The sequence below is a fragment of the Pantherophis guttatus genome, chromosome 5, assembly GCF_059756535.1.
Source record: "Pantherophis guttatus breed Tessera chromosome 5, ASM5975653v1, whole genome shotgun sequence".
Classification (NCBI taxonomy): Eukaryota; Metazoa; Chordata; class Lepidosauria; order Squamata; family Colubridae; genus Pantherophis; species Pantherophis guttatus.
The window spans coordinates 55,262,275-55,276,971 of record NC_142067.1 but is presented as its reverse complement, the minus strand read 5'-3'; the positions used below and the strand labels follow the sequence as shown (position 1 = coordinate 55,276,971).

At 42.2% G+C, this 14,697-nt stretch overlaps 1 protein-coding gene across 1 annotated transcript; it reads left to right on the top strand.

Moving 5' to 3' along the window:
* Positions 1-7,473: 7,473 nt before the first annotated feature.
* LOC148113380 (lebercilin-like protein) lies at positions 7,474-14,480 on the top strand. The gene is made up of 6 exons (XM_087895158.1): positions 7,474-7,695; positions 8,147-8,626; positions 9,529-10,037; positions 10,958-11,095; positions 11,394-11,487; positions 12,301-14,480. The coding sequence occupies exons 2-6, from the start codon at positions 8,203-8,205 to the stop codon at positions 12,546-12,548; spliced, it is 1,413 nt and encodes a 470-aa protein (XP_087751284.1). The 5' UTR covers positions 7,474-7,695; positions 8,147-8,202; the 3' UTR covers positions 12,549-14,480.
* The last annotated feature ends 217 nt before the right edge of the window (positions 14,481-14,697 follow it).

Genomic DNA, 14,697 nt, shown 5'->3' with positions numbered 1-14,697 from the left:
ATGGAACATGGGACCTTGTTTCAGCTGTTTTTGAGTGCAAAGCAGAACAGGACTTCAGAATGGAAACTCTTACAGCCTGTTTGATTTCAGAAGAAAACAAACAGCATTTTATAAAAAGCCATGAGGAGAAATTCCTGAGGTGGGGGCCCAAGGAGCAGAGAGAGAGCAGCAACAGACAGCATGTCTGTAGAGACATGTCTGCAGAGACCAGAGTAACAGATGAGACCAGATTACAGTCCAGCAAAGATTTTCTATCAAGAAAGCAACAGTACAGCGGTGTCTCATCTGTGATGATAAGACTCATTTGAAGAAAGACTGTTTACAAAGAAAAGATACAACAGATGGGCAGGCTGCTGTTGCAAAAGTTAGCTATTGTAATAGCAGAGACAAATAGTTAATAGATAGAGGGTTAGTCAAAGAATTGTTAATAATTCTAAATTGTTTTTCAGAAGGGATCCAGCTGGAGGAGATGCAGTAGCCTTGGCGAATGGCCAGAAGGCTAAAGTCATTGGAAAAGGCAGTGTGGTGATTCAATATCTGAAGGAAAAGTTGAGCAACATATTATGTGTGCCTGAAATGGAGCATAATTTACTGAGTGTCTCTAGTCTAGACCGAAAAGGGTTTGAGACCACATTTGTAAATGGGAAGTGTCTCCTAAAGAGAAATGAGAATGGATGTGCACAGGGCATAAAGCAGGATAATATTTATGTGTTGCAGGGAGAAAAGGTTCAATGCGCCCAAACATTTGGAAATGTAGCACAACATTATTCATATTTATTTATTTATTTTTCATATTTGTATACCGCCCTACTCCCGAAGGACTCAGGGCAGTGAACAGCCATAATAAATACAAATACATATAGAAGTTAAAAACTATTAAGAAACAGATTAAGTAATTTAGGCTCAAAGATTAAAAACATCCAAATTTATCTAAAGAGGTTTAAAACCCAATTTAAAAGCCAGTTTAAAAGCCAATTAAAAAGGGAGAGTTAGGCCAGACCAGCTTGTTGGAATAGAAATGTTTTCAGGGCACAGCGGAATATGCGTAAGTCTTGGATGTTTCGTAACTCCGGGGGAAGCCCGTTCCAGATGGTAGGTGCCCCCACAGAAAAGGCTCTCCCCCTGGGGGCCGTCAGTCGACATTGTTTGGCCGACGGCACCCTGAGGAGTCCCTCTCTATGGGAGCGAACTGGTCGGTGAGAGGCTATTGGTGGCAGGAGGCGGTCTCGTAAGTACCCTGGTCCTGAGCCATGGAGCGCTCTAAAGATAGTAACCAAAACCTTGAAGCGCACCCGGAAGACCACTGGGAGCCAGTGCAGCTCGCGCAGGAGGGGGGTTACATGAGAGCGCCACATTGCTCCCATTACCACCCGCGCGGCCGCATTCTGGACCAGTTGGAGCCTTCGGGTGCTTCTCAAGGGGAGCCCCATGTAGAGAGCATTACAATAATCCAGGCGTGAGGTGACAAGGGCGTGAGTGACCGTGTGTAACGAGTCCCGATCCAGAAAGGGATGCAACTGGCGAATCAGGCGAACCTGATAAAAAGTCCTCCTGGCTACGGCCGTCATATGCTCTTCAAAAGACAGCCGTGAGTCCAGGAGGATGCCCAAGTTGCGAACCCCATCTGTGGGGGCCAACGACTCGCCCCCAATAGTCAGAGATGGCGCCAACTGACTATATCGGGACGACGGAAACCACAGCCACTCGGTCTTGGATGGGTTGAGTCTGAGTTTGTTCCTCCCCATCCAGATCCGTACGGCCTCCAGGCACCGGGACATCACCTCGAGGGCATCATTGGGGTGGTCTGGGGTGGAGATGTACAGCTGGGTGTCATCAGCGTACTGATGGTACTTCATCCCAAAACCACGGATGATCTCACCCAGCAGCTTCACATAAATGTTGAATAGAAGGGGCGAGAGGACCGATCCTTGTGGCACCCCACATATAAGGGGCCTCGGGGTCGACCTCTGCCCCCCTGTCAACACAGACTGCGACCGGTCAGAGAGAAAGGAGGAGAACCACTGTAGAACAGTGCCCCCCACCCCCAACCCTTCCAACCGGTGCAGCATGATATCATGATCAATGGTATCAAAAGCCGCTGAGAGGTCTAGTAGGACCAGGACAGAGGAGCAACCCCTGTCCCGAGCCCTCCAGAGATCATCAACCAATGTGACCAATGCTGTCTCTGTGCTGTACCCGGGCCTGAATCCCAACTGGAACGGATCTAGATAATTCGATTCATCCAGGTACTGAGGCAGTTGTCGTGCAACCACACTCTCAACAACCTTTGCAACAAAGTGAAGGTTGGAGACAGGACGATAATTTGCTAATACAGCTGGATCCAGGGAGGGCTTCTTGAGGAGGGGCCTCACCACCGCCTCTTTCAAGATGGTGGGAAAGACACCCTCACTCAAAGAAGCATTTATAATCTCCTGGAGCCAGCCTCGCGTCACCTCCCGGGAGGCCAGTACCAACCAGGATGGACACGGGTCCAATAAACATGTGGTCGCATTTAGTCTGTTCAGTATCCTGTCCACGCTTTCGGGAGTCACAGGATCAAACTCTTCCCAAATAATATTCTCAGGACCTGCCCCTGTCATCTCCTCTGGATCAATCCAGTCAGAGTCTAGCTGTTCACGAATCTGAGCAATTTTGTCATACAGATATTGTACAAAATCCTCAGCTCTACCCTCCAAGGGGTCTTCCCGCGTCTTTTGATGGAGCAGAGAGCGGGTCACCCTAAACAGGGCGGCTGGGCGATTATCTGATGATGCAATAAGAGTAGAAAAGTAGTTACTCTTCTCTACTCTTATCGCCACTAGGTAATTCTTAATATGAGATCTTACCAGTGTTCGGTCGGATTCAGAACGACTAGCCCTCCAACTGCTCTCTAGGCGTCTTTTCCAGTGCTTCATCTCCCTCAGCTCCTCAGTATACCAAGGAGCCAGGTGAGACCGGCGCTGGGTCAGAGGCCGCAAAGGCACGACTCGGTCTAAAGCATCAGCCGCCGCCCTATCCCAGGCGGCCACTAAGTCCTCAGCCGAGTCGTGTGCTAGAACCTCAGGAAATGGCCCAAGCTCCATCTGGAATCTCTCAGGATCCATCAGGCGCCTGGGGCGGAACCACCTGGTCGGTTCCGCCTCCCTGCGGCGGGGTGTGGCGGTTCGAAGGTCCAGGCGAAGGAGGGAGTGATCTGACCATGACAAGGGTTCAATCACTATATCCCCTATCTCGAGATCACTCAACCACTGTCCAGAGACAAAAACAAGGTCCAGTGTGTGTCCCCCCATGTGAGTAGAGCCATAAATTAACTGGGTCAGATCCATAGCCGTCATGGAAGCCATGAACTCCTGAGCCACCTCAGATGTCTCGCCAACTGATGACAGGTTAAAATCCCCCATGACCATAAGCCTGGGGGTGTCAACAGCCACCGCGGCTATAACATCAAGCAGCTCAGGCAGGGCTGCTGCCACATGGCAGGGAGCCAGGTACATGACTAGCAAGCCCAACTGCACCCTATGACCCCACTTCACAAGAAGGGACTCACATCCAGCCGTCTCAGGAACAGTGGCCTCCCTTGGTCCAAGACCTTCGTTAATAACAACCGCCACCCCTCCGCCCCTCCCCTGAGACCTTGGCTGATGGAAAGCACGGAAACCTGGTGGGCACATATCAACAAGGGGGGCTCCCCCTTCCTGGCCCAACCAGGTCTCCGTAATACCCGCCAGGTCCGCACCCCCCTCCTGAATAAGATCACAAATGAGGGGGGCTTTATTTACCACGGACCTGGCGTTGCACAGCATCAGCTGAAGGCCTGGGGCCCGAGGTTCCATACAACCTGGGGAACGAGAAGAGCTTTGAGGGTCGGAGCGCGCCACCGCTTGTAAACAGCGAGGACGCACTCCCGTAGGATGATGTGGCCCCCTGCTCCCGCCATATCTGCCCCTCCCACCTACAGTATCGATGTTATGGGCATCTGTATCGTAAGATCTAATCATCTCCTTGACCCCAGAGTTCACACCTCCCATGCCACGCCCTACGGCTGGCCCAGATACCCTCCCCCACGGGTCTTCCCCCGAACCCACGTAATCTACCCCCCTCCCAGAATCCCTTAAAATCTTATTAAGAAATTTCCCTAAAAAACCCCATAACCCTCTTTTTGCTGTATGCCATCTCTCCGGACTCCAAAGTCCGTCATCGAGATAGGCCCTCGATAAAGAAGAGGGCCAGACCTGCAAGAGGGGGGCATCTCGCAGTTTGAGTTCTCCCAATGAGTACATTTTGTAGCTAGATAGTCTATAGCTGGTAGGCATGTCCTAGTTATCCAGGGTCCTGTGGAGAGAGTATCAATTAGAGGTACAAGTCATTTTAGTCCCGCTGAACTCTCATATCAGTGGTAGAAAGAGCCATTTTGAACTCAGATGTGAACATCGATCACCCTCTCACGGCAACCAGATATAAGGGAGAAAAACAGCAGCTATAGTCCTGTTCTTTCAATGTTGTACCTAGGCATAGATGGAATAGCCAATCCTTGAGATTAGAGATACAGATAGTCTGTGGGAAATATATATAGTAGGCGAAAATCCAGGGAGACTCAGATGAAATAAAAGTAAGGAAATTCTCATCCTGATATACAGGAAACAACAAACCTGGATAGCAAATGATTCACAAAAAGCCGAATATCTGGTCATAAAAGGGCGATAGGAGATAAAAATACAGGAGGGGAGATGGAATAAGGCAGTCACTTTGTAGAAGCAAAGCCCCCATGATAGACATAACAATCATTTCTAATCTCCTTAGCTTTCTTTAGGTCTTTTATGCATGAAGGTTTAACCCCCCCCCTATAGAAAGAGAGTGGGGAGGCCTCTGGGAGGTAATCCAGAGCTGGCCCGACAATGGAAGGATTGGCATCTTTCCATTGCCCAGGAGATCAGTTGAAAATAAATAAGAAAGGTCCCTATTCTCCTTTCTGAGGCCTCTTTGGTCTCTAAATTGCTTTGGTTTTTGCTGCCTGTAACGGCCAACTGTAACTGCTATTTCGGGCGCCATTTTGGAATTTTAAACTGCCACCACCATCGGCCTCCTCCACGCCGATTTCACCCACCGCCAGCCTCTGCAGGCAACCTCCAATCTTGCCAAGGGTCTAACAAAGTCAGCCCAGGGTGCCAGACAGTCATCGCAGCCGTATATCGCCATCCATCCGGCAGCCTCTGATGAATGTAGGGCCGGCTGTCACGAAGCTATTGGCCCAAATTTGCTGACTCAAATCCCACCAGCACCGCCCGTCTCATTATAAGCTGTTTCAGAGAGCGAAGCCACAAAACCGCTCTCCTAGAAGGTCTTCCGGAGCCGAAAACGCTCCCATCGGATCGGCAAATCAGCCCCCTCAACACACCATGGGCCATAGATGGGAAATTGGCCCTAAGGACCCCCAACTGTCAGGACATTACCCCCGTAAAACCAGAGCTCCATCGGGAGTCGCCATCTTGGGCATGTGCGAGGATTCCATTCCCTAATAATCTAATATCTAATATGTTCATCTCTTGCACAGAAAGCTTGGCCATACCAGCTTCAGAGTTTTGCAAAAGATGCAACAGTTTGGAGAAAGGTTGAACTTAAAAGGGTGTAATCATCAAAGTCCAAGGCATTCCCAGTAAGCAAGAGTAGCACAAGGCAGACAACAAAAGTTCTAGAGCTGGTACATGCAGAGTTGGTGGGGCCAATGCAAGCCAGTTTGGGAGGAGCAAAGTATGTGCTGGTCATTGTAGATGACTACAGCAGATTTTGTTTCTGCTATTTATTAAAGAGTAAAATACAGGTGCTACAGAAATTTAAGCAATGGGTAAGCTTCGTAGAAAGAAGGTATAAATAACAGGTATTTCAGCTGCAAACTGAAAGAGGTTCAGAATGCATGTCAACAAGTTTTCAACAATGGTTGGGACAGTTAGGAATAAAACATAGTCATAGAAATCTGTACCCAGCAGCTGAAAATGGTGTGATTGAGAGACAGAATGGTGTGTTACACACAATGAAGGCCTCACTGCTGGAGGATTATGGTCTGAGGAGGTCATATTGGGGAGAAGCCATGTTGACCGATAATTATTTAATCAATTGGCTGTGGAGTTCCTCAATTAATGATATTCCATATGCTGTTCTATATGGGAGAAAGCCATCTCTGGCACACTTAAGGGTTTTTGGAAGCAATGCATGGGTGCATATTCCAAGAGCAATCAGGAGAAAAGGTCAACCAAAGGCTAGAAAGCTCAGGTTTACAGGCTATGAGCCTGGCTCAAAGAGCTATTGATTTAGCGATGGGAGCAAAAGAATAGTCATTTCCAGGTCTGCTAGCATTGCAGAGCAAAATTGGAAAAGAATTGATGCAAGTTTTGGAATGATCCACTTAGTGACGGTAACTCACTTAGTGATAGTGTAAGTGTTCAGGGAGGAGAAACTAAAAGAGAGCAAGAAAAGGAGTCAGGAGAAGATGATGACTCGGATATGAAGCAAGAGCGGGTTGAAACACAAGAGCAGTCAATGCCACGCAGGTCAGAGTGATGGAACCACCTGACACCTGTTCTGCTAATGAAATTTGGGCGAGGACAAAAGTGAAGCCTGTGATCAAGAGATATCTCCGTCTGAAATAGGGAGCTTGTTATATCTGTCACAGTGGTCCAGACCCGACATAGCTTGTGCAGTAAGCATCTTAAGTCACTTTACTGCTACTCCAATGCAATTGCACTGCATGGGTATAAAAAGAGTTCTCAGGTATTTGAAGGGAACTGTGAACTTGGGTCTTCAAATACAGGTCTCTGAAGAATTGTAACTACAATGGTAGATTGAAAGTGATTATGCCAATAATGTAAAAACCAGAAAATCTAATTCTGGGATTGTGGTATTGTTTGGAGGCACTTTAATTGGTCAGAAGTCCAGAAAACAAATAACTGTAGCCATATCTATGGCAGAGGCAGAATTAATTGCTCTGTCACCTTGCCAGATTAAAAGTTCTGAAAAACGTGAAAAACTCTTTTTTTTATCATAGATTGCCCAATTAAGTGTTCCTTTAACATATATTTGACTGTTCTTTCTATCCTGTATAAATTTATACCTTTCATAAATTTACCCCAGAACAAATTTCATTGTATTGGCTGGAACCTACACTAACATAAGCATGCATATCTTTACATACTTTGTTATGGCTTGCCTGATAGGACAGATATTTCCCAGCACAAAATATAATATTTCTAAAATCCTCTAAAAATTGTGGGTTTACTTCTGTTTGTTTTTTTATTAAATCACGGAAAAGGAGCTCGTCCTCTTTCACAGCCCCAGATTGAGGAGTGTTTTGCTCAGTAGAAAAACATAATTTATGGAATGAGGAGTGTGAAGGAAACTGGAGATGATGGAATGATGAAAACACCTCCCTAACATCTGCCATTTTACCTTTTCCTTCCATTCAACTTTGCCCTACAAGTCCCATGATGCTCAGAGACGAAGTTCTCTAGTTGCCATAGTAGCAAAGATCTAAACAGCCACTTCTTTGCCAACGAAGCCCAAGAACCGGTAACGGAATAAACGGACCTCGGGTAGAAGCCTCTGTCTGGGCATCGTGGGGAGGAAGTTTAAACCCTGCGTGCTTGGCGGGAGCTTCGACTTCTGTTCTCTGGGCAGTCGAGGAGTGCTTGGTTCGGGTTGTGGGTAAGCAAAGATAGCAACAATTAAGGGGAAGCAAAAACAGGTGGAAGATAAAGGCCTGGTGGAAGAGCTCTTCCAAGGGACCTGGAAAATGAAGCAGCTACTTTTCCCTTCCAAGTTGAATTGTGTTGCCAACTTCCATTATGTACTATTTTTATAGTTCATTTCTCATCAATGGTAACTGAGCCCTAACTGCACAATCTCTGCCTCAATTAGTTTTCTTCCCTTTTCTCCAGGGCTCTGGAGGCGTTGCATTCTGTGAATGAGAATGCTAAGAAAGTAGCATATTAATTAATCAACACATCAGTTCTTCGAGAAGTGAATAATATAATGCTAGGAACCAAAATTGTGGTGATCTTTTTGGTACAGAATCAGAGCAAACAACTTTTAAATGTATTGGATGAAGGCTTAAGTAAATGTTTACATCATACATTGTTTCTTTTTCTGACTACAGTGCCATTTCCTTTGGGAAATAAAGTATAATTGATAGACTTCCCTGCCATTGGTGGAATGATGGCTTCTGATCATACAGCCCTTCATCATATTGTCCAAGAGGATAAAACGTCTCGGCAATGCAGAAAAAGAGGAAGCTCAAACGATTCTCCAGGTAGGCTTAGTAAGAGCACCAACAGTCAAGACATTAGCTGTAGGAAACATTCCAGCAAGCCTGGAAGTGCTCAGTTTACCTACTCTAATGACTTTCATGATAATGCTTCAAGAACAGCTGTCAATGGCAGCAAGAACAGCATTTGTTCAGAAGAGAACATCTGTGGAACGTCTCTGAACTACTATCACGAAGATTTTCACTCGTATGCCTCTGAAACCTCCATAAGTGAAGAGAGTGGCAGCTACATCATCCCATTGCCCGAAACACCAAAAACTAAAGAGCGGAATTTACCAGAAAAGAAAAAGAAAAATGATGTCCATACAAAAGGTAAGAAGGCAATTGCTCACTTTGAACACTACTGCATTTGCTGTGGTTGGCAGATTTCAGCCAAACTAATGGCAGCTAAGCCTTTCCTAAAATTCAAGCAGTTGTCCAATAACTCCACTTTTGCTTAGCTACCCTGACACTTCTATACTGTAGAGACTATACTATCATTTTGGAAACCATTTGAATGTTGATAAAATGTTTAAATTGTATGCAGTTGATTAATATATTAATGTACTGCTTTCCACACCCTGTCCGTAATTCCTCTATCGAGGTAATGGGGCTTGTAGCAATGGATGTAGTTCACCAGTTATCATGGTCATACAGATGTCGGTGTCACATGGTTTCAATAAATAAGCCAAGGGCCAGGGAATAGGTTCCAGTATTAACAAAAAAGAAAAAGAAAGAAAAGAAAAGAAAAAGTTGGCAAATTTTAATGGTCACACTTCCATTCGTTTCAGTCTATTACATTCATTATTTTATCATTATTTGGATATGGTATGTACGCATGCATATGTATATCTATCCATCTGTCTGTCTAGGCAGTTTGGTATAGTAGTTAGGCTGCTGGGCTAGCAATCCTGCTTTAGGCATGTCTGGCTGAGGAATTCTAGGAGTTGAAGTCAATGCATCTTAAAGCTGTCTAAATACTGTCTTAGCATATTATGTGAGTATAGCAGTTATGTCTTACGGAAGCTAATATCATGAGAGTTCAGGTATGATTTTTCACAATAGGTCAATCAACCAATAGTTGTAACAGAGATTGTCTCAAGATATTACATAACAGGAAGTGAATCTATGCCGTGAATACATACTTGAGCATTTGGCTCTGAAGCTTATGTAAAATGATCTGATTCTTACTTTGCTCAATCTTATATGCCATCTTGATATTTCTTTTAATGCAGGAGGTAAAATGTTGCCTAAAAAGAAACCTCAGCAAAAGAGCTCATATATTACTGACCATACCATCAATGCCCAGGAGAAAAATAACATGACTTGCCGTCTCTTGTCAGCAAGAGACCATCAAATTAAAGAACTGAAAAACCAAGTGGCTGTTTTGCAGAATAGATTGGAGACCTTTATTACGGAAAATAAAATGTTGAAGCATCTTCAGTCTCAACAGTTAAAAGCAATTACAAAATATGAAAATGCTGAAATTAAGCTGCCTGATCTTTTGGCCACGCAGGCCAATGAAGTGCAGACTCTGAGAGTACTTCTCAGGAAATCTCAGGAAGAAGAGCGCAGGGCTTCCCAAAAGCTAAGAAACGTTGAGGCACAACTCTTAAAAACCACGGATGCCTTGCGGGCACTACAGAAACTTTGTATAGACAAAAAACTTGAAGAGAGAGAAGAACTTCAGCACAAATTAAGATCACTTACCCAAAAACTGGAAGCTAGGGATAAGAAAACTCAGGTAACATGCAACATACATTGCTTAGAACTGCATAGCATCGCTCTGTGAGCAGAATGGGATATTTTTTAAATCAATCAATGAAATTAAAATCTCTAGATATAAAAAAGACATTATTGGAAAAGAGGAATGTAGGAAAACCAGGAGAAGATTAGAGTTAGACAGGTGGAATTATGTATTAAAAGTGGTATGGGCAAGCTAGCTAAGCTAATTACTTATGAATCTTATTTTCACCACACAATCAGAGATGAATGTTGAAAAACACTACCTGGATGTTTTGAGTGGATGTGGTGCAAAACTTCTTGCTCTTCACACTTCCTTCCATTTTTGCATATTTGGCTCAGTTGTATAGAAAATTGAGATTTTGGAAAGAATGACTCTTGCTTTAACTAATAAGATGAAAAAGTCCATCTCTGATGACATGAGCCTAGCCAGCACATTTAAACCTGTATATTAGCTAAACCTACCTTACTTGGCATCATACCAAGGCAAAAATGAAGCATATTATGGTTTTATTATAATTGAAATGAACAAAATGTTAGTCTTGTCTCCTCCTCCTCCACCATCTCCCCTCCCTTACAGTATAGCTTGTAATGTTGGTATATTAAATAAATAATACTCTTTTGCTAAGTATTGCAATATATAAAATCTAATGTTCTTTTATTCTATTTCTCCACCATACTGACCTTGATTTAAGGATTGGAGAAGGCTATTTCTCCACCAATAAAAAGAAATTAAAAGTATATATTGTAACTGGATCTCTATTTCTTTTCTCCTTAATCTGCATAACAGATTGTGAGCATCATCATCTTTCTGGAAACATTTGGTAAAATTTCAGTTGCCTTCCTCTAATTTCTAATTCAATATTGTATGATTGCAAATCTTGAATAATCTTATTGATGGTTTATTTCTAATGTGTTTAGGATTTGGAAAAGCAGCTGTCATTGAATACTGCTTCTTTTAGACACCAGTTAGCAGTTGAGAAAAAGAAGACTATTGAAGCTCGGTCGATAACAGCAAATTTGCACGTAGAAATCGAGTCGCTGAAGCTCAAACTTAAGGTATTTAGATGCTTAAATCATATTTTTCTTACCACAGAAGGAATCCAAGATGCTATTCACTAAATGCTGATTTGACATAAGCCTATTTTTTTCTGTGGGTTTTTCTTTCAGCCTCTAACTATATAAACTGTAGATTGGATAAATGTATTAATGTACGTTAGGCCTTTTGCACACTAACATTTCTAGGAACAGATAGTACTTGAAAAGTGTCTCCTAACTAAACATATGATCTCTGAAGAACATACATTAATACAATAAACTATATTATCAACATAAATTTAATAATGCATTTCTTTAGGAAAGAGAAAAAGAACTAAGCATTACAAATATTTATGCACACCGGATGCGCAAAGGTCAGCCAGAGAAAGCCGATTCATGTTCTTCTCCAAAAGGTAGAACACAGTTTTTTTCATACTATAATAAAAATATAATTCATTGACGTCAAAAAATATTTCAAATCCTTGCTCTATTTTCTCTTTTAAAAATGGCAATACTACATTTTGTGAACTCTTTAATTAATAGTCATTAGTGCTGATTAAACAGGATCATTTTCATCCTTCTCTCTAGATGGGAGAGATAAGGGGAGAAGAGTTGAATTAGTGAGGAGAGTGTATTTCTAACCCCTTCCTTCAACTCTGAATTTATGAATGAAATACAGGAGTGGTTTATCATTGCCTTGTCCCGTGCAGTATGAAATAATCCCCTTGCATTTGCCACTGAAGGGATTATCTAACATCTTCCTATCATGCTGTTCCTATCCAATATACACAATCCTCAAATTATGACTGTAATGGAGCTCAGAATTTTCATCGTAAGTTATGATGGTTGTAAATCAAGGCACCCACATGATCAACCTGATTTTAAAACTTTTTTTGTGCTGTTTATTAAACGAATGTCTCAATTGTAAAGCAAATGATTATTAAGATTAAAAAGATCTTTAAGGAAACATTGTGGTTGTTAAGCAAGGCAATGAATTTTATGGCCATTTTTGCCAGAAACTGGCTTAAAAGACTAGTTACAAGCCACAAAACACAGCAATTCGCCATAAAGAGGGTCATGTGACAATGGGGGAGGGGGACAGCATCAGAACTCTGGAACTGGGTTATAAATACTTTGGGACGAATATCGTAACTCTGAATGCAATGCAATTGTTCGTTTTGTGAGGAATATGTGAGAAAATTTACATCAGGGTTATCCTTCAACAGGTCCCTTAATCAACCCCAAAATAACATGCAGCAGAAGACCAAGGAACAGGCAACAGGGTGAAATAACCAACTCTATAGAAGATTCTGTCACCAATTATGAGCCCTCATTTGCCAGATTTCCAAAGGAAAGACAAAAAGACACTTCTTCAACTCCCAGTGAAGAAAACAGTCACAAGATACCACCTGGGAAAAAAAGGCTTCGTTTGGAAAAATTGTTTGGGCCAAACTGCATTTTAAATACCAAATGATGGCTTGCATTATTTGATTCCAGTCAAGCTCATAGAACTAATAGATATCAGATAGTATTAGGACTAGGACATATTAGGTAGTCGATATTAGTGTTAGAAGTAGGATATATTTGATCGTAGATATTAGATCGTTTAGAACTAAGTGATGTTAGATAGTTAATGTTAGCATTAGAACTAAATGATGTTAGATTATTATTAAAATTAGGCAATATTAGATAGTAGATATGAGTTAGTATTAGAACTAAGCAATATTAGATAGTAGATATTAATATTAGAACTAGGATATATTAGATAATAGATATTAGTATTAGAGCTAGGATATATTAGATAATAGATTTTAGATAGTATGAGAACTAAGAGATATTAGATAGTAGATATTAGTATTAGAGCTAGGATAGATAATAGATTTTAGATGGTATGAGAACTAGGAGATATTAGTAATTTCTGTCGTTACTATTGAAATAAGCAGCACATAAAACTCTATTTTGTGAACTTTCTGAACATTTTTATAAACAATGAACTCTGGTAATTGACATAACGACTAGAAGTATTCAGTGCAGAAACACCTTCTAAACGTGCCCATAAAATCTAGGGCCATGAGATTCCAAATAACAATTAAAGACCCAGAGGAGACTTCACTCGGTAGTATCCTAATGGCATTAACAATAGTACGGGCAGAGAATGCAAGCAATGGAGAAATAAGGAGAAGGGCAATGGCAATTGAACAACCTCAAATTAGGCAAGTACCATGTATGAGGTAGCACTGTATAAGCAGCAGGCCCAAACGTCCAAAATTAACCATCCTTCGGAGCTGTTCTGTTTGGTTTTTTTTTAATGCAGCAGAGATGTTAAAAGTCCAATGTCAATATGCATGTCCAATAAAAATGATCATTATGTGGGGGGACTTGCGATACACACAGAAGTATAGATCTTCCTGAGTCAAATAAGATGCATCTAGAAAAAAACTCCCAGCCAAAAAGGATGCCCTCCATAGGCAGAAATGTGCCCAAACTTACAATAAGGTTTGAGGGCATTTGAATAAAACAAAAATTAGCCTTCAATGTCAATAGGTGACTGGTGTAATATTGGATGTCTAATTGACCCTATTCCATGCTATTCCTCTGTGCTATGGAGCAAGAAATCCTTTTCTAGGAAGAAACTAAATAGAAGGTCAATTATCCCATAAGTTACTACCCTCCTAATCTGCGACACCCAGTCTTCCGCAAGTATTCCCTGGAGATTCACTTGATGGTGTTTCTCTAAGATGTAGCTTACCTATAGGTCCATTTTAAATACATGGAACATTGACAGTAAATACACGTAAGCAATGAAATCATACATACAGATACCGAAATGTCTACCATCCCACTTTTTCATGAAGCTAATACAGCCTCAGTCCTAGGCAAAGTCAATCAATTATATGGCAATGCAGCGATGTAAATCTTGTTGTAGCTGAAATTGTGATCTGTCTGTTCAACATCTGTAGCGATTAGCAGGAAAAGAGTAACCAAGTCCATTGTTGCATCATTTTCAGTAGTGTGGAGAACTCTTCCCAAAGCGGCTCTAGTGGCTGTAGGGTTCTATTAGCACTCACCACACATCTATTGGTATTTCCACTCTGGTTCCATATTGGTGTTATCAGGCATTTTCTGTTCTGTTGCTATAGTTCCCAGTTTTGTGTCCACCAGGAGGAAAACAGGTTCTTTCTTCCAAACATGGGATATACAAACCTTCTCCCCTGGGGGTTTCATTTGCATAGAATATGGTGAGATACACAGCTTCCCTTGATGGAATGACCCGTGGTCGGACAGGACAAAAATCAGCTGATAAAAAAAACTTACAAAAAATAATAAATGCCATAACTGACTTGGGCTATTTCCAGCCTCTTCATCTTTTAAATCACCTGTCATCAGCCTGTTGCCACAGGTGCCACAGAAGTCCCAGGTACAGTGAGTTCAAGCCACAGCTCACCAGAACCTGAAGTGTCCAACTTCCTTTTGCCACGATTCCACATATCTGTCAGTATATAGGGGTTGACGAATTGGAATAGACATGGTAACAGGTCAGCCAATGGGGACTGCTAAATTTATTTATTTATTTATTTATTTATTTATTTATTTATTTATTTATTTATTTATTTATTTATTTA

Bases quoted from the DNA above. Each gene is read 5' to 3' on its own strand.
- LOC148113380 (XM_087895158.1), top strand. From the start codon at position 8,203: ATGATGGCTTCTGATCATACAGCCCTTCATCATATTGTCCAAGAGGAT. The intron at 10,038-10,957 runs GTAACATGCAAC...TAATGTGTTTAG, and splicing joins CTAGGGATAAGAAAACTCAG to GATTTGGAAAAGCAGCTGTC. The intron at 11,096-11,393 runs GTATTTAGATGC...GCATTTCTTTAG, and splicing joins CGCTGAAGCTCAAACTTAAG to GAAAGAGAAAAAGAACTAAG.